At 57.4% G+C, this 21,805-nt stretch overlaps 1 protein-coding gene across 2 annotated transcripts in view; it reads right to left on the reverse strand.

Moving 5' to 3' along the window:
• Positions 1 to 21,805, reverse strand: part of PIP4P1 (phosphatidylinositol-4,5-bisphosphate 4-phosphatase 1) — a 25,897-nt gene continuing 4,092 nt past the window's right edge. The window contains exons 2-7 of one of the 2 annotated variants that reach the window (XM_040656819.2): positions 21,016 to 21,179; positions 20,196 to 20,302; positions 16,298 to 16,397; positions 11,159 to 11,211; positions 5,872 to 5,962; positions 1 to 1,239 (exon numbers count right to left, since the gene is read on the reverse strand). In XM_040656819.2, coding sequence (XP_040512753.1) covers positions 1,096 to 1,239; positions 5,872 to 5,962; positions 11,159 to 11,211; positions 16,298 to 16,397; positions 20,196 to 20,302; positions 21,016 to 21,179 — 659 coding nt within the window. In that variant the 3' untranslated portion in view covers positions 1 to 1,095. The remainder of the gene's footprint in view (positions 1,240 to 5,871; positions 5,963 to 11,158; positions 11,212 to 16,297; positions 16,398 to 20,195; positions 20,303 to 21,015; positions 21,180 to 21,805) is intronic. The other variant, XM_040656820.2, reaches the window with a different exon arrangement.

The following is a 21,805-nucleotide window of genomic DNA, read 5'->3' on the forward strand; positions in this document are numbered from 1 at the left end:
TGTCATACAATGAATCCATGTTCTTAGCGTGTCCCATGACCTTAGCATGTCCTTAGCATGATCCGCGACTTCAACACGCCAACAGAATGTCCCGTGATGTAGGCAGGTCCTTAGCATGTTCCATGACTTAAGCATGTCCTTAGCATGTTCTCAGACCCACCAACGTCCAAGGAATGTCACATGATGAATCCGTGCCCTTCGCATGCCGCAAGCATGTCCTTAGCATGTAGCATCACTTAAACACGCCTATCGAATGTCCAATGATAAACCCATGTTCTTAGCATGTTTCATGACGCAAGCATGTCCTTAGCATGTTCCCAGGCCTGAAGCATGTATGAGGGATGTTATATGATGGCTTCATGTCCTTAGCATGTGCCAGGACTCAGCCATGTCCTTAGCATGTTCCACGACCTAAGGATGTTCTTAGCATGTTCCATGATGTAAGCATGTCCTTAGCATGTTCCATGAGCTAAGCATGTCCTTAGCATGTTCCATGAGTTAAGCATGTCCTTAGCATGTTCCATGACTCATCCATGTCCTTAGCATGTTCCATGACTCAACCACGTCCTTAGCATGTTCGATGAGCTAAGCAAGTCCATAGCATGTTCCCCAACCTAAGCATGTCCTTAGCATGTTCCATGACTTAACCATGTCCTTAGCATGTTCCATGAGCTAGGCATGCCCTTAGCATGTTCCATGACTCACCCATGTCCTTAGCATGTTCCATGACTCAACCATGTCCTTAGCATGTTCAGTGACTAAGCCATGTCCTTAGCATGTTTGATGACTTAACTGTGTCCTTGGCATGTTCAATGACTAAGCCATGTCCTTATCATGTTCCATGAGCTAAGCATGTCCTTAGCATGTTCCATGACTCAACCATGTCCTTAGCATGTTCCATGACCTAAGCATGTCCTTAGCGTGTCCCGAAACCACCGACCACCACAGCCAGACCCCACGCCCTCCACACCCCCCACCCTTCGCGTGTCCTTCGCGTGTCCTTAGCGTGTCCTTCGCGTGTCCTTCGCGCGTCCGCCGCCCCACGCCGCCTCCCGAGCGCCACCTTGGCGTGTCCTTAGCGTGTCCTTGGCGTGTTCAGGCGCGTTGGGGGATGGGGTGGCTGACCCGCACGCAGCCCCAATATCCGGCCCGCAGCAAACACGCTCCGGCCCCCGCCACCAACACGGCCCAACACGCGTGGAGGGCCCCCCAGCGCCGCGCCGCCGCCCACGTCCCCACCTGCAACACCAGTAAGGACCAGTAAGGACCAGTAAGGACCAGTAGGGACCAATAGGGACCAATAGGAACCAGTATGGACCAGTAGGGACCAGTAAAGAACAGTAGGGATAAGTACGGACCAATATGGACCAGTAGGGACCAGTAGGGACCAGTAGGGACCAGTAAGGACCAGTAGGGACCAATAGGGACCAGTAAGGACCAGTAGGGACCATTAAGGACCAGTAAGGACCAGTAAGGACCAGTAAGGACCAATAAGAGATCAGGAAACACCAGTAGGGACCAGTATGGACCAGTAAGGACCAGTAGGGACCAGTAGGGACCAGCAGGGACCAGTATGGACCAGTAGAGACCAGTAAGAGATCAGGAGACAACAGAAAGGACCAGTATGGACCAGTAGGGACCAGTAAGGACCAGTAGAGACCAGTATGGACCAGTAAGGACCAATAGGGACCACTATGGACCAGTAGGGACCAGTAGGGAGCAGTAGGGAGCAGTAGGGACCAGTAGGGACCAATAGGGACCAGTATGGACCGGTATGGACCGGTAGGGACCAGTAGGGACCAGTATGGACCAGTAAGGAAGAGTAGGGACCGGTAGGGATCCATATGGACCAGTATGGACCAGTAAGGAACAGTAGGAACCAGTAGGGACCAGTAGGGATCAGTATGGACCAGTAAGGACCAGTAGAGACCAGTAAGAGATCAGGAGACAACAGAAAGAACCAGTAGGGACCAGTAAGGACCAGTATGGACCAGTAGGGACCAGTAGGGACCAGTATGGACCAATAAGAGATCAGGAGACGCCAGTAGGGACCAATAGGGACCAGTAGGGACCAGTATGGGCCAGTAAGGAAGAGTAGGGACCGGTAGGGACCGGTATGGACCAGTATGGACCAGTAAGGACAAGTAGAGACCAGTATGGACCAGTAAGGACCAGTAGGGACCAATAGGAACCAGTAGGGACCGGTATGGACCGGTATGGACCAGTAGGGACCAGTATGGACAAGTAAGGAAGAGTAGGGACCAACAGGGACCGGTATGGACCAGTATGGACCGGTATGGACCAGTAGGGACCAGTATGGACCGGTATGGAGCAAAAAGGACCAGTAGGAACCAGTATGGACCAGTAGGGACCAATAGGGACCAGTATGGACCAGTAAGGACAAGTAGAGACCAGTATGGACCAGTAGGGACCAGTAGGGACCAGAAAGGATAGGTAAGGACCAGTAAAGACCAGTAGAGACCAGTATGGACCAGTAAGGACCAATAGGGACCAGTAGGGACCAGTATGGACCAGTAAGGACAAGTAGAGACCAGTAAGAGATCAGGAGACACCAGTAAGGACCAGTAAGGACCAGTAAGGACCAGTATGGTCCAGTAAGGACAAGTAGAGACCAGTAAGGACCAGTAGGGACCAATATGGGCCAGTAAGAACCAGTAAGGACCAGTAGGGACCAATAGAGACCAGTATGGACCAGTAAGGACCAATAGGGACCAGTAGGGACCAGTATGGACCAGTAGGGACCAGTATGGACCAGTAAGGACCAGTAAGGACCAGTAGGGACCAGTAAGGACCAGTAGGGATCAGGGAAGACCAGTAAGGACCAGTAAGGACCAGTATGGAGCACCACGGGGGGTTATAGGATTGGGGGAGGGGGGTTCCCAGTGCCCTATATCCCCATCCCAGTCCCTCCCAGTCGCTCCCAGTTCCCTCCCAGTATATCCCAGTGCCACATAAACCTCTCCCAGTCCCTCCCAGTCCCTCCCAGTCTCCCATAGCCCCCTCCCAGTCCCTCCCAGTTCCCTCCCAGTCCCTCCCAGTCCCTCCCAGTCCCCCCTATCCCCCTCCCAGTCCCTCCCAGTCCCCCATATCCCCCTCCCAGTCCATCCCAGTTCATCCCAGTCCATCCCAGTCCCCCATATCCCCCTTCCAGTCCCTCCCAGTCCCTCCCAGTCAATCCCAGTCCCTCCCAGTCCCCCATATCCCCATCCCAGTCCCTCCCAGTTCCCTCCCAGTCCCCCAAAACCCCCTCCCAGTCCCTCCCAGTCCCTCCCAGTGCCCCATATCCCCTTCCCAGTCCCTCCCAGTTCCCTCCCAGTATATCCCAGCCCCCCATATCCCCCTCCCAGTGCCCCATATCCCCCTCCCAGTCCCTCCCAGTGCCCCATATCCCCTTCCCAGTCCCTCCCAGTCCCTCCCAGTTCCCCATATCCCCCTCCCAGTCCATCCCAGTCAATCCCAGTCCCTCATATCCCCCTCCCAGTCCCCCATATCCCCTTCCCAGTCCCTCCCAGTCCCTCCCAGTCCCCCCATCCCCCTCCCAGTGCCTCCCAGTCCCTCCCAGTGCCTCCCAGTGCCCCATATCCCCCTCCCAGTCCCTCCCAGTGCCCCATATCCCCCTCCCAGTCCCTCCCAGTCCCCCATATCCCCCTCCCAGTCCCTCCCAGTCCACCATATCCCCCTCCCAGTCTCCCATATCCCCCTCTCAGTCCCTCCCAGTCCCTCCCAGTCTCTCCCAGTGCCCCATATCCCCCTCCCAGTCCATCCCAGTCCCTCCCAGTCACACATAACCCCCTCCCAGTCCCCCCTATCCCCCTCCCAGTCCCCCATATCCCCTTCCCAGTCCCTCCCAGTCCCTCCCAGTCCCCCCTATCCCCCTCCCAGTGCCTCCCAGTCCCTCCCAGTCCCTCCCAGTGCCCCATATCCCCCTCCCAGTTCCCTCCCAGTCCCCCATAACCCCCTCCCAGTCCCTCCCAGTGCCTCCCAGTGCCCCATATCCCCCTCCCAGTCCCTCCCAGTGCCCCATAACCCCCTCCCAGTGCCTCCCAGTCCCTCCCAGTGCCTCCCAGTCCCTCATATCCCCCTCCCAGTTCCCTCCCAGTCCCCCATATCCCCTTCCCTGTCCCTCCCAGTCCCTCCCAGTGCCCCATAACCCCCTCCCAGTCCCTCCCAGTCCCTCCCAGTCTCTCCCAGTCCCCCATATACCCCTCCCAGTCCCTCCCAGTGCCCCATAACCCCCTCCCAGTCCCTCCCAGTTCATCCCAGTCCCCCATAACCGCCTCCCAACCCCTCCCAGTGCCTCCCAATCCCTCCCAGTCCCTCCCAGTACCCCATATCCCCCTCCCAGTCCCCCCTATCCCCCTCCCAGTCCCTCCCAGTGCCTCCCAGTCCCCCATATCCCCCTCCCAGTCCCTCCCAGTGCCCCATAACCCCCTCCCAGTCCCTCCCAGTCCCTCCCATTCCCTCCCAGTGCCCCATATCCCCCTCCCAGTGCCCCATATCCCCTTCCCAGTCCCTCCCAGTCCCTCCCAGTTCTCTCCCAGTGCCCCATATCCCCCTCCCAGTGCCCCATATCCCCCTCCCAGTCCCTCCCAGTCTCTCCCAGTTCCCCTAATCCCCCTCCCAGTCCCCCCTATCCCCCTCCCAGTCCCTCCCAGTTCCCTCCCAGTGCCCCATAACCCCCTCCCAGTGCCTCCCAGTCCCTCCCAGTTCCCTCCCAGTGCCCCATATCCCCCTCCCAGTCCCTCCCAGTGCCCCATATCCCCCTCCCAGTCCCCCCTATCCCCCTCCCAGTGCCTCCCAGTCCCTCCCAGTGCCCCATATCCCCCTCCCAGTCCCTCCCAGTCTCTCCCAGTCCCCCATATCCCCCTCACAGTCCCCCCTATCCCCCTCCCAGTCCCTCCCAGTCCCCCATATCCCCCTCCCAGTCCCTCCCAGTCCCTCCCAGTCCCCCATATCCCCTTCCCAGTCCCTCCCAGATTCCTCCCAGTCCCCCATAATGCCGTCCCAGTCCCTCCCAGTTCCCTCCCAGTCCCCCATATCCCCATCCCAGTCCCTCCCAGTCCCTCCCAGTACCCCATAAGTCACTCCCAGTCCCCTCCCAGTTCCCCATATCCCCCTCCCAGTCCCTCCCAGTCCCTCCCAGTGCCCCATATCCCCTTCCCAGTCCCTCCCAGTCCCTCCCAGTCCCCCCATCCCCCTCCCAGTGCCTCCCAGTCCCTCCCAGTGCCTCCCAGTGCCCCATACCCCCCTCCCAGTTCCCTCCCAGTCCCCCATAACCCCCTCCCAGTCCCTCCCAGTGCCCCATAACCCCCTCCCAGTTCCTCCCAGTCCCTCCCAGTGCCTCCCAGTGCCCCATATCCCCCTCCCAGTGCCTCCCAGTGCCCCATATCCCCCTCCCAGTCCCTCCCAGTGCCCCATAACCCCCTCCCAGTCCCTCCCAGTCCCTCCCATTCCCTCCCAGTGCCCTATATCCCCTTCCCAGTCCCTCCCAGTCCCTCCCAGTCCCTCCCAGTCCCCCATATCCCCCTCCCAGTCCCCCCTATCCCCCTCCCAGTCCCTCCCAGTTCCCTCCCAGTGCCCCATAACCCCCTCCCAGTCCCTCCCAGTCCCTCCCAGTCCCTCCCAGTCCCTCATATCCCCCTCCCAGTCCCTCCCAGTCCCTCCCAGTCTCTCCCAGTCCCCCATATCCCCCTCCCAGTCCCCCATATCCCCTTCCCAGTCCCTCCCAGTCCCTCCCAGTCCCTCCCAGTGCCCCATAACCCCCTCCCAGTCCCTCCCAGTGCCTCCCAGTCCCCCATATCCCCCTCCCAGTCCCTCCCAGTCCCTCCCAGTCCCTCCCAGTGCACTCACAGCCAGGCCGGTGGCGGAGGCGGCCATCAGCAGCCCCAGGAAGAAGCAGCAGAGGCAGCGGCGGCGCGGATAGCGGCGGCCAATGGAGGAGCTGGGGGGGAAATGGGGGGGCAATGGGGTCAGGGGGCGCAGTGGGGTCAGTGGGGTCAATGGGGGCAATGGGGGCAATGGGGGTATTGGGGGCAATGGGGGTATTGGGGGCAATGGGGACATTGGGGTCAGTGGGGGCAATGGGGGTATTGGGGTCAGTGGGGGCAATGGGGGTACTGGGGTCAATGGGGTCAATGGGGGCAACGGGGACATAGGGATTAGTGGGGTCACTATGGGGTCAATGGGGCCAATGGGGACATTGAGGTCAATGGGGTCAATGGGGTCAATGGGGTCAATAGGGACATAGAGGTCAATGGGGACATTGGGGTCAGTGGGGTCAATGGGGGCAATGGGGGCACTGGGGTCAATGGGGGCAATGGGGGCAATGGGGGCAATGGGCACATTGGGGTCAATGGGGGCAATGGGGGTACTGGGGTCAATGGGGGCAACGGGGACATAGGGGTTAGAGGGGTCACTATGGGGTCAATGGGGCCAATGGGGACGTTGAGGACAATGGGGTCAATGGGGTCAATGGGGACATAGAGGTCAATGGGGACATTGGGGTCAGTGGGGTCAATGGGGGCAATGGGGGCATTGGGGGTAATGCGGGCAATGGGGGTATTGGGGTCAACGGGGTCACTATGGGGGCAATGGGGACATTGGGGTCAATGGGGGCAATGGGGGTATTGGGGTCAACAGGGTCACTATGGGGTCAATGGGGCCAATGGGGACGTTGAGGTCAATGGGGTCAATGGGGGCAATGGAGGTATTGGGGTCAATGGGGGCAATGGGGTCAATGGGGCCAATGGGGATGGGGAGGTCAATGTGGTCAATGGGATCAATGGGGACATTGGGGTCAATGGGGTCAATGGGGGTATTGGGGTCAACGAGGTCACTATGGGGGCAATGGGGACGTTGGGGTCATTGGGGACATTGGGGTCAATGGGGACATTGGGATCAGTGGGGGCAATGGGGGTATTGGGGTCAGTGGGGGCAATGGGGACAATGAGGACATTGGGGTCAATGGGGACATTGGGGGCAATGGGGGTATTGGGGTCAATGGGGGCAATGGGGTCTATGGGGTCTATGGGGGTATTGGGGTCAATGGGGTCAGTGGGGTCAGTGGGGTCAGTGGGGACATTGGGGTCAATGGGGTCAATGGGGGCAATGGGGGTATTGGGGTCAATGGGGTCACTATGGGGACAATGGGTGCAATGGGGTCAATGGGGGCAATGGACGTATTGGGGTCAATGGGGGCAATGGGGTCTATGGGGTCAATGGGGGTATTGGGGTCAATGGGGGCAATGGGGTATTGGGGTCAGTGGGGGCAATGGGGACATTGGGGTCAATGGGGTCAATGGGGGCAATGGGGTCAGTGGGGTCAATGGGGTCAATGGGGACAATGGGATCAATAGGGACAGTGAGGTCACATTGGGGTCCCTTTGGGGTCCCTTTGGGGTCACTTCGGGGTCACTGTGGGTTCCTATTGGGGTCCCTTTGGGGTCCCTTTGGGGTCTCTTTGGGGTCCCTTTGGGGTCACATTATTGTCACTATAGGTTCCTATTGGGGTCCCTTTGGGGTCACTTTGGGGTCCCTTTGGGGTCACCATGGGTTCCTATTGGGGTCCCTTTGGGGTCATTTTGGGGTCCCTTTGGGGCCACATTGGGGTTCCTTTTGGGTCACCATGGGGTCATTTTGGGGTCCCTTTGGGTTCCCTTTGGGGTCACTATGGGTTCCTATTGGGGTCCCTTTGGGGTCATTTTGGGGTCCCTTTGGGATTATTTTGGGGTCCCTTTGGGGTCACATTGGGGTCCCTTTGGGGTCACCATGGGGTCACATTGGGGTCCCTTTGGGGTCATTTTGGGGTGCCTTTGGGGTCCTATTGGGGTCACCATGGGTTCTTATTGGGGTCCCTTTGGGTTCTTCTTGGGGTCCCTTTGGGGTCTCTTTGGGGTCCCTTTGGGGTCACCATGGGGTCACATTGGGGTCCCTTTGGGTTCCTATTGGGGTCCCTTTGGGGTCTGTTTGGGGTCCCTTTGGGGTCTCTTTGGGGTCATCTTGGGGTCCCTTTGGGGTCACCATGGGGTCTCTTTGGGGTCCCTTTAGGGTCACTATAGGTTCCCTTTGGGGTCTCTTTGGGGTCATTTTGGGGTCCCTTTGGGGTCATTTTGGGGTCCCTTTGGGGTCACCATGGGGTCATTTTGGGGTCCATTTGGGGTCACCATGTGTTCATATTGGGGTCCCTTTGGGTTCTTCTTGGGGTCCCTTTGGGGTCTCTTTGGGGTCCCTTTGGGGTCACCATGGGGTCACATTGGGGTCCCTTTGGGGTCACTTTGGGGTCCCTTTGGGGTCACCATGGGTTCTTATTGGGGTCCCTTTGGGGTCATTTTGGGGTCCCTTTGGGGTCACTTTGGGGTCACTATAGGTTCCCTTTGGGGTCTCTTTGGGGTCATTTTGGGGTCCCTTTGGGGTCTCTTTGGGGTCCCATTGGGCTCCTATTGGGGTCCCTTTGGGTTCTTCTTGGGGTCCCTTTGGGGTCTCTTTGGGGTCCCTTTGGGGTCTCTTTGGGGTCATTTTGGGGTCCCTTTGGGGTCACATTGGGGTCCCTTTGGGGTCTCTTTGGGGTCCCTTTGGGCTCCTATTGGGGTCCCTTTGGGGTCATTTTGGGGTCCCTTTGGGGTCACCATGGGGTCTTTTTGGGGTCCCTTTGGGGTCACTATAGGTTCCCTTTGGGGTCTCTTTGGTGTCATTTTGGGGTCCCTTTGGGGTCACTTTGGGGTCCCATTGGGCTCCTATTGGGGTCCCTTTGGGTTCTTCTTGGGGTCCCTTTGGGGTCCCTTTGGGGTCTCTTTGGGGTCACGTTGGGGTCACTATAGGTTTCCTTTGGGGTCTCATTGGGGTCATTTTGGGGTCCCTTTGGGGTCACTATAGGTTCCCTTTGGGGTCTCTTTGGGGTCCCATTGGGCTCCTATTGGGGTCCCTTTGGGTTCTTCTTGGGGTCCCTTTGGGGTCTCTTTGGGGTCCCTTTGGGGTCTCTTTGGGGTCACCATGGGGTCCCTTTGGGGTCATTTTGGGGTCCCTTTGGGGCCACATTGGGGTCATTTTGGGGTCACATTGGGGTTCCTTTGGGGTCACACTGGGGTCATTTTGGGGTCCCTTTGGGGTCACCATGGGTTCATATTGGGGTCCCTTTGGGTTCTTCTTGGGGTCCCTTTGGGGTCTCTTTGGGGTCCCTTTGGGGTCCCTTTGGGGTCACTATAGGTTTCCTTTGGGGTCTCTTTGGGGTCATTTTGGGGTCCCTTTGGGGTCATTTTGGGGTCCCTTTGGGGTCACCATGGGTTCTTATTGGGGTCCCTTTGGGTTCTTCTTGAGGTCCCTTTGGGATTATTTTGGGGTCCCTTTGGGGTCCCTTTGGGGTCACTATAGGTTCCCTTTGGGGTCTCTTTGGGGTCCCATTGGGCTCCTATTGGGGTCCCTTTGGGGTCTCTTTGGGGTCCCTTTGGGGTCACCATGGGGTCACATTGGGGTCCCTTTGGGGCCACATTGGGGTCCCTTTGGGGTCACCATGGGGTTCCCTTCGGGGTTTCTTTGGGGTCTCTTTGGGGTCACTTTGGGGTCTCTTTGGGGTCTCTTTGGGGTCACCATGGGTTCCTATTGGGGTCCCTTTGGGGTCCGTTTGGGGTCTCTTTGGGGTCCCTTTGGGGTCACATTGGGGTCCCTTTGGGGTCTCTTTGGGGTCCCATTGGGCTCCTATTGGGGTCCCTTTGGATTCCTCTTGGGGTCCCTTTGGGGTCTCTTTGGGGTCCCTTTGGGGTCACTATAGGTTCCCTTTGGGGTCTCTTTGGGGTCATTTTGGGGTCCCTTTGGGATCTCTTTGGGGTCATTTTGGGGTCCCTTTGGGATTATTTTGGGGTCCTTTTGGGGTCTCTTTGGGGTCCCTTTGGGGTCCCTTTGGGGTCATTTTGGGGTCCCTTTGGGGTCACTTTGGGGTCCCTTTGGGGTCACATTGGGGTCACTTTGGGGTCATTTTGGGGTCCCTTTGGGGTCCCTTTGGGGTCACATTGGGGTCACATTGGGGTCCCTTTGGGGTCTCTTTGGGGTCATTTTGGGGTCTCTTTGGGGTCCCATTGGGCTCCTATTGGGGTCCCTTTGGGTTCTTCTTGAGGTCTCTTTGGGGTCTCTTTGGGGTCCCTTTGGAGTCCCTTTGGGGTCACTATAGGTTCCCTTTGGGGTCTCTTTGGGGTCATTTTGGGGTCCCTTTGGGATTATTTTGGGGTCTCTTTGGGGTCCCTTTGGGGTCACTATAGGTTCCCTTTGGGGTCTCTTTGGTGTCATTTTGGGGTCCCTTTGGGGTGATTTTGGGGTCCCTTTGGGGTCTCTTTGGGGTCCCATTGGGCTCCTATTGGGGTCCCTTTGGGTTCTTCTTGGGGTCCCTTTGGGGTCTCTTTGGGGTCACCATGGGGTCCCTTTGGGGTCATTTTGGGGTCCCTTTGGGGTCACCATGGGTTCTTATTGGGGTCCCTTTGGGTTCTTCTTGGGGTCCCTTTGGGGTCTCTTTGGGGTCCCTTTGGGGTCACATTGGGGTCATTTTGGGGTCCCTTTGGGGTGATTTTGGGGTCCCTTTGGGGTCACCATGGGTTCATATTGGGGTCCCTTTGGGTTCTTCTTGGGGTCCCTTGGGGATCTCTTTGGGGTCCCTTTGGGGTCACATTGGGGTCACTATGGGTTCCCTTTGGGGTCTCTTTGGGGTCACCATGGGGTCCCTTTGGGATCTCTTTGGGGTCATTTTGGGGTCCCCTTGGGATTATTTTGGGGTCCCTTTGGGGTCACTTTGGGGTCTCTTTGGGGTCCCTTTGGGGTCACCATGGGTTCCTACTGGGGTCCCTTTGGGGTCCGTTTGGGGTCTCTTTGGGGTCCCTTTGGGGTCTCTTTGGGGTCCCATTGGGCTCCTATTGGGGTCCCTTTGGGGTCATTTTGGGGTCCCTTTGGGATTATTTTGGGGTCCCTTTGGGGTCCCTTTGGGGTCACTATAGGTTCCCTTTGGGGTCTCTTTGGGGTCCCATTGGGCTCCTATTGGGGTCCCTTTGGGTTCTTCTTGGGGTCCCTTTGGGGTCTCTTTGGGGTCCCTTTGGGGTCTCTTTGGGGTCATTTTGGGGTCCCTTTGGGGTGATTTTGGGGTCTCTTTGGGGTCACTCACACTTTCCGGCAATGGGGACATCGCGCCAAAGTTCGGTCCGTGAACTCCGTCCACTGTGGGGGAAATTTGGGGTCATTTGGGGCCATTTGGGGTCAGTGGGGGTCATTCGGGGTCATATAGGAACATTTGGGGTCATTCGGGGTCATTTGGGGTCACATTGGGGTCAGTGGGGGCCATTTCGGGTCACATTGGGGTCTTTTGGGGTCAGATGTGGTCATTGAGGGTCACATTGGGGTCACATTGGGGTCATTTAGGGTCACATTGGGGTCACATTGGGGTCATCTGGGGCCATTTGGGGTCATGTAGGAACATTTGGGGTCATATAGAAACATTTGGGGTCATGTGGGCCCATTTGGGATCATATGGGGTCATATAGGATCATTTAGGGTCATTTGGGGTCACATTGGGGTCTGTTGGGGCCACATCGGGGTCCGTTGGGGCCATTTGGGGTCATATAGGAACATTTGGGGCCATTTGGGGTCAGTGGGGGCCATTTGGGGTCACATTGGGGTCATTTGGGGCCATTTGGGGTCATATGAGATCATATGGGGTCATATGTGGTCATTTAGGGTCACACTGGGGTCATTTGGGCCGATTTGGGATCATATGGGGTCATTTGGGGTCACATTGGGGCCATTTGGGGTCACATTGGGGTCAGTGGGGGTCATTTGGGGTCATATAGGAACATTTGGGGTCAGTTGGGGTCAGTTGGGGCCATTTGGGGTCACATTGGGGTCATTTGGGGTCACATTGGGGTCATTTGGGCCCATTTGGGGTCACACTGGGGCCAGTTGGGGTCATATGTGGTCATTTAGGGTCACATTGGGGTCACATTGGGGTCATCTGGGGCCATTTGGGGTCATATAGGAACATTTGGGGCCATTTGGGGTCAGTGGGGGCCATTTGGGGTCACATTGGGGTCATTTGGGGCCATTTGGGGTCATATGAGATCATATGGGGTCATATGTGGTCATTTAGGGTCACATTGGGGTCACATTGGGGTCAGTTGGAGCCATTTGGGGTCATTTGGGGCCACATTGGGGTCAGTTGGGGCCATTTGGGGTCACATTGGGTCAGATGGGGCCATTTGGGGTCACATTGGGGTCATTTGGGGTCCCTTTGGGGTCAGATGTGGTCATTTGGGGTCATATTGGGGTCAGTGGGGGTCATTCGGGGTCATATAGGAACATTTGGGGCCATTCGGGGTCATATAGGAACATTTGGGGTCACATTGGGGTCAGTGGGGATCATTCGGGGTCATATAGGAGCATTTGGGGCCATTTGGGGTCAGTTGGGGCCATTTGGGATCATATGGGGTCATTTGGGATCATATGGATTCATTTAAGGTCATTTGGGGTCCCATTGGGGCCATTTGGGTTCATTTCGGGTCCATTTTAAGGCCATTTGGGTTCATTTAGGGCCATTTTAGGGCCATTTAGGATCCCTTCGGTGCCATTTAGGATCGTTTTAGGGTCCATTTTGGGGTCATTTGGGTCCATTTAGGGTCCATTTTAGGGCCATTTAGGGTCATTTAGAGCCATTTGGGGCCATTTAGGGTCATTTTAGGGTCATTTAGGGTCCTTTTGGGGTCGTTTTTGGGGTCCCCTCACCAGGAATGGGGCGGCGCAGTGCCTTTGGGTTCATTTAGGGTCCATTTAGGGTCCCTTTTGGGGCCATTTGGGTCCATTTAGGGTCCATTTTAGGACCATTTAGGACCATTTAGGACCATTTAGGGCCATTTAGGGCCATTTAGAGTCATTTAGGGTCCTTTTAGGGTCGTTTTTGGGGTCGTTTTTGGGGTCCCCTCACCAGGAATGGGGCGGCGCAGTGCCTTTGGGTTCATTTCGGGTCCATTTAGAGTCCATTTAGGACCATTTAGGGCCATTTTAGGACCATTTAGGGCCATTTAGGGCCATTTAGGGCCATTTAGGGTCATTTAGGGTCATTTTAGGGTCGTTTTTGGGGTCGTTTTTGGGGTCCCCTCACCAGGAATGGGGCGGCGCAGTGCCTTTGGGTTCATTTAGGGTCCATTTTGGGGCCATTTGGGTTCACTTAGGGTCCATTTTGGGGCCATTTAGGACCATTTTGGGGCCATTTGGGGTCATTTAGGGCCATTTGGGGCCATTTAGGGTCATTTAGGGTCGTTTTTAGGGTCGTTTTTGGGGTCGTTTTTGGGGTCCCCTCACCAGGAATGGGGCGGCGCAGTGCCTTTGGGTTCATTTAGGGTCGTTTTAGGGTCCCTTTTGGGGCCATTTAGGGCCATTTTGGGGCCATTTAGGGTCATTTAGAGCCATTTGGGACCATTTAGGGTCATTTTAGGGTCATTTAGGGTCCTTTTAGGGTCGTTTTTGGGGTCGTTTTTGGGGTCCCCTCACCAGGAATGGGGCGGCGCAGTGCCTTTGGGTTCATTTAGGGTCCATTTTGTCCCCATTTGGGTCCATTTAGGGTCCCTTTTGGGGCCATTTAGGGCCATTTAGAGCCATTTTGGGGCCATTTAGGGTCATTTAGGGTCCTTTTAAGGTCGTTTTTGGGGTCGTTTTTGGGGTCCCCTCACCAGGAATGGGGCGGCGCAGTGCCTTTGGGTTCATTTAGGGTCGTTTTAGGGTCCCTTTTGGGGCCATTTAGGGCCATTTAGGACCATTTTGGGGCCATTTAGGGTCATTTAGAGCCATTTGGGGCCATTTAGGGCCATTTAGGGTCATTTAGGGTCCTTTTAGGGTCGTTTTTGGGGTCGTTTTTGGGGTCCCCTCACCAGGAATGGGGTGGCGCAGTGCCTTTGGGTTCATTTAGGGTCCATTTTGGGGCCATTTGGTGCCATTTAGGGTCCCTTTTGGGGTCCATTTAGGGTTATTTAAGGCCATTTAGGGCCATTTAGGGTCATTTAGGGTCCTTTTAGGGTCGTTTTTGGGGTCCCCTCACCAGGAATGGGGCGGCGCAGTGCCTTTGGGTTCATTTAGGGTCCATTTAGAGTCCATTTAGGACCATTTAGGGCCATTTGGGGCCATTTAGGACCATTTAGGGCCATTTTAGGGCCGTTTAGGGTCATTTAGGGCCATTTAGGGTCCTTTTAGGGTCGTTTTTGGGGTCCCCTCACCAGGAATGGGGCGGCGCAGTGCCTTTGGGTTCATTTAGGGTCCATTTTGTCCCCATTTGGGTCCATTTAGGGTCCATTTTAGGGCCATTTAGGGCCATTTAGGACCATTTAAGGCCATTTAGGGCCATTTAGGGTCATTTAGGGTCCTTTTAGGGTCGTTTTTGGGGTCGTTTTTGGGGTCCCCTCACCAGGAATGGGGCGGCGCAGTGCCTTTGGGTTCATTTAGGGTCCATTTTGTCCCCATTCGGGTCCATTTAGGATCCATTTTACGACCATTTAGGACCATTTAAGGCCATTTAGGACCATTTAGGGCCATTTAGGGCCATTTAGGGTCATTTAGGGTCGTTTTAGGGTCCCTTTTCGGGCCATTTAGGGCCATTTAGGACCATTTTGGGGCCATTTAGGGTCATTTAGAGCCATTTGGGGCCATTTAGGGCCATTTAGGGTCATTTAGGGTCCTTTTAGGGTCGTTTTTGGGGTCGTTTTTGGGGTCCCCTCACCAGGAATGGGGTGGCGCAGTGCCTTTGGGTTCATTTAGGGTCCATTTTGGGGCCATTTGGGTTCACTTAGGGTCCCTTTTGGGGTCCATTTAGGGTTATTTAAGGCCATTTAGGGTCATTTAGGGTCATTTAGGGTCCTTTTAGGGTCGTTTTTGGGGTCCCCTCACCAGGAATGGGGCGGCGCAGTGCCTTTGGGTTCATTTAGGGTCCATTTAGGGGCCATTTGGGGCCATTTAGGGCCATTTTGGGGCCATTTAGGGCCATTTAGGGCCATTTGGGGCCATTTAGGGTCATTTTAGGGCCATTTAGGGTCCTTTTAGGGTCGTTTTTGGGGTCCCCTCACCAGGAATGGGGCGGCGCAGTGCCTTTGGGTTCATTTAGGGTCCATTTAGGGTCCCTTTTGGGGCCATTTGGGTCCATTTAGGGTCCATTTTAGGACCATTTAGGACCATTTAAGGCCATTTAGGACCATTTAGGGCCATTTAGAGTCATTTAGGGTCCATTTAGGGTCGTTTTTTGGGGTCGTTTTTGGGGTCCCCTCACCAGGAATGGGGCGGCGCAGTGCCTTTGGGTTCATTTAGGGTCCATTTTGGGGCCATTTGGGTTCACTTAGGGTCCATTTTGGGGCCATTTAGGGTTATTTAGGGCCATTTGGGGCCATTTAGGGTCATTTAGGGTCCTTTTAGGGTCGTTTTTGGGGTCGTTTTTGGGGTCCCCTCACCAGGAATGGGGCGGCGCAGTGCCTTTGGGTTCATTTAGGGTCCATTTTGTCCCCATCTGGGTCCATTTAGGGTCCCTTTTAGGACCATTTTGGGTCCATTTAGGGCCATTTGGGGCCATTTAGAGTCATTTAGGGTCCATTTAGGGTCGTTTTTGGGGTCGTTTTTGGGGTCCCCTCACCAGGAATGGGGCGGCGCAGTGCCTTTGGGTTCATTTAGGGTCCATTTAGGGTCCCTTTTGGGGCCATTTGGTGCCATTTAGGACCATTTTGGGGCCATTTAGGGCCATTTAGAGCCATTTAGGGCCATTTAGGGCCATTTAGGGTCATTTAGGGTCCTTTTAGGGTCGTTTTTGGGGTCGTTTTTGGGGTCCCCTCACCAGGAATGGGGCGGCGCAGTGCCTTTGGGTTCATTTAGGGTCCATTTAGGGTCCCTTTTGGGGCCATTTGGTGCCATTTAGGACCATTTTGGGGCCATTTAGGGCCATTTAGAGCCATTTAGGGCCATTTAGGGCCATTTAGGGTCATTTAGGGTCCTTTTAGGGTCGTTTTTGGGGTCGTTTTTGGGGTCCCCTCACCAGGAATGGGGCGGCGCAGTGCCTTTGGGTTCATTTAGGGTCGTTTTAGGGTCCCTTTTGGGGCCATTTAGGGCCATTTAGGGCCATTTAGGACCATTTAGGACCATTTAGGGCCATTTAGGGCCATTTAGGGCCATTTAGGGTCCATTTTAGGACCATTTAGGGCCATTTAGGACCATTTAGGGCCATTTAGGGTCATTTAGGGTCCTTTTAGGGTCGTTTTTGGGGTCGTTTTTGGGGTCCCCTCACCAGGAATGGGGCGGCGCAGTGCCCGCACTCCACGCGGACCCCCGGCGGCGGTTCGGGGCTGGGAGCGCTCTGCAGTGGGGCCAATGTGATCACCCTCTTACTGGGGGGGGAAACGCCGTTACTGGGATGGACTGGGATGGACTGGGAACGATGGTCGGCTCTCCCAGTATGGCCCAGTATGGCCCAGTTGCCCCATAACCCAATCCCAGTATGGACCAGTATGGCCCAGTGCCCCATAACCCAATCCCAGTATGGCCCAGTATGGTCAGAACCCAATCCCAGTATGGACCAGTTCATCCCAGTGCCCCATAAGCCAATCCCAGTCCATCCCAGTACACCCAGTATGGCCCAGGACCCAATCCCAGTATGGCCCAGTATGGCCCAGTGCCCCACAACCCTTTCCCAGTATGGCCCAGTATGGCCCAGTGCCCCACAACCCAATCCCAGTATGGCCCAGTACACCCAGTATGGCCCAGAACCCAATCCCAGTATGGCCCAGTATGGCCCAGTTGCCCATAACCCCCTCCCAGTATGGCCCAGTGCTCCAGAACCCAATCCCAGTATGGCCCAGTATGGCCCAGTGTCCTATAACCCAATCCCAGTATGGCCCAGTATGGCCCAGTGCCCCACAACCCAATCCCAGTATGGCCCAGTATGGCCCAGTGCCCCACAACCCAATCCCAGTATGGCCCAGTACACCCAGTATGGCCCAGAACCCAATCCCAGTATGGCCCAGTATGGCCCAGTTGCCCATAACCCAATCCCAGTATGGCCCAGTATGGCCCAGTGCCCCACAATCCAATCCCAGTATGGCCCAGTATGGCCCAGTATAGCCCAGGACCCAATCCCAGTATGGCCCAGTATGGCCCAGTTGCCCATAACCCAATCCCAGTATGGCCCAGTATGGCCCAGTGCCCCATAACCCAATCCCAGTATGGCCCAGTATGGCCCAGTTGCCCATAACCCCCTCCCAGTATGGCCCAGTGCTCCAGAACCCAATCCCAGTATGGACCAGTTCATCCCAGTGCCCCATAACCCCCTCCCAGTATGGCCCAGTATGGCCCAGTTGCCCCATAACCCAATCCCAGTATGGCCCAGTAAGGCCCAGTGCCCCACAACCCAATCCCAGTATGGCCCAGTATGGCCCAGTATGGCCCAGGACCCAATCCCAGTATGGCCCAGTATGGCCCAGTTGCCCATAACCCAATCCCAGTATGGCCCAGTATGGCCCAGTGCCCCACAACCCAATCCCAGTATGGCCCAGTATGGCCCAGTTGCCCATAACCCAATCCCAGTATGGCCCAGTATGGTCAGAACCCAATCCCAGTATGACCCAGTATGGCCCAGTGCCCCATAACCCAATCCCAGTATGGCCCAGTATGGCCCAGTTGCCCCATAACCCAATCCCAGTATGGCCCAGTATGGTCAGAACCCAATCCCAGTATGGACCAGTTCATCCCAGTGCCCCATAACCCAATCCCAGTATGGCCCAGTATGGCCCAGTGCCCCATAACCCAATCCCAGTATAGCCCAGTATGGCCCAGTTGCCCATAACCCAATCCCAGTATGGCCCAGTATGGCCCAGTGCCCCACAACCCAATCCCAGTATGGCCCAGTTCATCCCAGTATGGCCCAGTGCCCCACAACCCAATCCCAGTTGCCCATAACCCAATCCCAGTATGGCCCAGTATGGCCCAGTATGGCCCAGTTGCCCATAACCCCCTCCCAGTATGGCCCAGTATGGCCCAGTGCCCCACAACCCAATCCCAGTATAGCCCAGTAGGGCCCAGTATGGCCCAGTATGCCCCATAACCCCCTCCCAGTATGGCCCAGTATGGTCAGAACCCAATCCCAGTATGGCCCAGTGCCCCATAACCCAATCCCAGTATGGCCCAGTATGGCCCAGTGCCCCACAACCCAATCCCAGTATGGCCCAGTATGGCCCAGTTGCCCCATAACCCAATCCCAGTATGGACCAGTTCATCCCAGTGCCCCATAACCCAATCCCAGTATGGCCCAGTATGGCCCAGTATGGCCCAGTGCCCCATAACCCAATCCCAGTATGACCCAGTGCCCCACAACCCAATCCCAGTATGGCCCAGTTCATCCCAGTGCCCCATAACCCAATCCCAGTCCATCCCAGTACACCCAGTATGGCCCAAAACCCAATCCCAGTATGGCCCAGTGCCCCATAACCCCCTCCCAGTATGGCCCAGTTGCCCATAACCCAATCCCAGTATGGCCCAGTATGGCCCAGTGCCCCACAATCCCCTCCCAGTCCCTCCCAGTCCCTCCCAGTGCCCCATATCCCCCTCCCAGTGCCTCCCAGTCCCTCCCAGTTCCCTCCCAGTACCACCCAGCCCCCCATATCCCCCTCCCAGTCCCTCCCAGTGCCCCATATACCCCTCCCAGTCCCTCCCAGTCCCTCCCAGCCCCCCATATCCCCCTCCCAGGGCCCCATATCCCCTCCCAGTTCCCTCCCAGTCCCTCCCACTCCCCCATATCCCCCTCCCAGTGCCCCATATCCCCCTCCCAGTCCCTCCCAGTCCCTCCCAGCCCCCCATATCCCCCTCCCAGTGCCCCATAACCCCATTCCAGTCCCTCCCAGCCCCCCATATCCCCCTCCCAGTCCCTCCCAGTCCCTCCCAGCCCCCCATATCCCCCTCCCAGTGCCCCATATCCCCTCCCAGTTCCCTCCCAGTCCCTCCCAGTCCCCCATATCCCCCTCCCAGTGCCCCATATCCCCCTCCCAGTCCCTCCCAGTCCATCCCAGCCCCCCATATCCCCCTCCCAGTGCCCCATATACCCCTCCCAGTCCCTCCCACTCCCTCCCAGTGCCCGATATCCCCCTCCCAGTCCCCCCTCACCCCCTCCCAACCCCTCCCAGTCCCTCCCAGTCCCCCATATCCCCCTCCCAACCCCTTCCACTCCCTCCCATTGCCCCCTATCCTCCTCCCAGTCCCTCCCAGCCCCCTATATACCCCTCCCAGTCCCTCCCAGTCCCTCCCAGTCCCCCACATCCCCCTCCCAGTGCCCCATAACCCCATCCCACTCCCTCCCAGCGCCCCATATCCCCCTCCCAGCCCCCCATATCCCCCTCCCAGTCCCTTCCAGTTCCCTCCCAGTCCCCCATATACCCCTTCCAGTCCCTCCCAGTCCCTCCCATTCCCTTCTGTCCTCCTCCCAGTCCCTCCCAGTCCCCCATATCCCCCTCCCAGTCCCTCCCAGTCCCTCCCAGCCCCCCATATCCCCCTCCCAGTGCCCCATATCCCCTCCCAGTCCCTCCCAGTCCCTCCCAGCCCCCCATATCCCCCTCCCAGTGCCCCATAAACCCCTCCCAGTCCCCTCCATATCCCCCTCCCAACCCCTCCCAGTCCCTCCCAGCCCCCCATATCCCCCTCCCAGTCCCTCCCAGTGCCCCATAGTCCCCTTCCAGTCCCTCCCAGTTCCCTCCCAGTCCCTCCCAGTCCCTCATATCCCCCTCCCAGTCCCTCCCAGTCCATCCCAGCCCCCCATATCCCCCTCCCAGTGCCCCATATCCCCCTCCCAGTCCCTCCCAGTCCCTCCCACTCCCTCCCAGTGCCCCATATCCCCTTCCCAGTCCCCCCTCACCCCCTCCCAACCCCTCCCAGTCCCTCCCAGTGCCCCATAATCCCCTCCCAGTCCCTCCCAGTCCCCCATATCCCCCTCCCAACCCCTTCCACTCCCTCCCATTGCCCCCTATCCTCCTCCCAGTCCCTCCTAGTCCCCCATATCCCCCTCCCAGTGCCCCATAACCCCATCCCACTCCCTCCCAGTGCCCCATATCCCCCTCCCAGTCCCTCCCAGTCCCTCCCAGCCCCCCCCTATCCCCCTCCCAGTCCCTCCCAGTCCCCTCCCAGTCCCTCCCAGTGCAAACCAGTAAGGCCTGGGGCAGGCCACGCGGCGCGCCGAGCTGCGGCAGACCAGCAGGCAGTTGCAGGGACAGCGGACGTATTGCTTCCCATTGGGGGCCGGGCGGATGGGCTGCACAAACCCCATGGAAGGACCCGTCAGAGCCCCCTTCCCACCTTAATGAGTTCGTTAGCGCCACTAATTAACCCCTTCCGGCCCCTAAGGAGCCAAATTGGGTCCCTAATGAGGCCATTTCCGCCCTTAATGAGCCCGTTTCTGCCCCCAGCGCACTCATTTCCGCCCTTAATGAGCTCACTCTGACCTCTAATTAACTGAATTCCAACATTAATTACTAATTCCTGCCCCAACTTAACCCGTTAACGCCATTAATCAACTCCAACCCACCCTAATGAGCCAAAATTACTCCTTAATAAGGCCATTTCCGCCCTTAATGAGCTCACTTCCGCCCTTACAGACACCACTTCCGCCCGAAGTCCCGCCCCTTTAAAACCACAAACCCACTTCCGCTCATAGCCCCGCCCCTTTACGCTCTGAGCCCCCAACTTCCGGTCTTAGCCACGCCTCCTTACCCCACTTCCGCTCCTAACCATGCCCCCTTCCGGTGTGAGACACCCACTTCCGCCTTTAGCCACGCCCCTTTTCCTATACATTCTCCCGCTTCCGCTCCTAGCCCCGCCCCTTCACCCCCACACCACTTCCGCCCACCCCCCCACCCCTATTCACCCCCAACTTCCGCCCTTAACCCCGCCTCCTTTGCCCATATAAAGCCGCCCGCACCCTCCGCCCCGCCCACTTCCGCCGGAAGCCCCGCCCCTTCCGCCCACCGTGGCCTCCCCGCAGGCTCCGCACCGCACCACGTGCTGCGCCCCTTTCCCCTCCACACCAATGGCAGCGCCGCACACCCGACACGTGACCGCCGCTGGCCCCGCCCCTCCTTCGGGGCTGACCAATGGCGAGTAAGGAGGCGGAGCTTCCGTCGGGGACGGACCTATGGGAAGAGAAAGGGGGCGTGGTTTAACCAAGGCCACGCCTGTTATCATTTTAACACATGCTCAAGCCCCGCCCATCGCCCCGCCCCTTCGTTAAGCCCCGCCCCCGCGGACGACCGCGACCAATCCACGCTCAGGCCACGCCTCCCGGACAAAAGGCCCCGCCCACTCCTTCCTTAAGACCCGCCCACTCGTTTTAGCCACGCCCCCTTTGTGATCAATCCGGCCCATTGAGCCCCATAGAGACCCCATAGAGACCCACAGAACCCCATAGAGACCCCATAGGGCCCCATAGAGATCCCATAGGGACCCACAGAACCCCATAGAGACCCCATAGGGCCCCATAGAGATCCCATAGGGACCCACAGAACCCCATAGAGACACCATAGGGCCCCATAGAGACCCCATAGAGAGCCATAGAGACCCCATAGAGACCCATAGCACAGCATAGGGACCCCATAGACCCCATAGAGCCCTATAGAGACCCCACAGAAGCCCATAGGAACCCATAGAGACCCATAGAGACCCCATAGAGACCCATAGCTGCCCCATAGAACCCCATAGACACCATAGGGCCCCATAGAGACCCCATAGGACCCTATAGAGACCCCACAGACCCATAGGA

Source organism: Gallus gallus, assembly GCF_016699485.2.
Source record: "Gallus gallus isolate bGalGal1 chromosome 35 unlocalized genomic scaffold, bGalGal1.mat.broiler.GRCg7b 35_unloc5, whole genome shotgun sequence".
Classification (NCBI taxonomy): domain Eukaryota; kingdom Metazoa; phylum Chordata; class Aves; order Galliformes; family Phasianidae; genus Gallus; species Gallus gallus.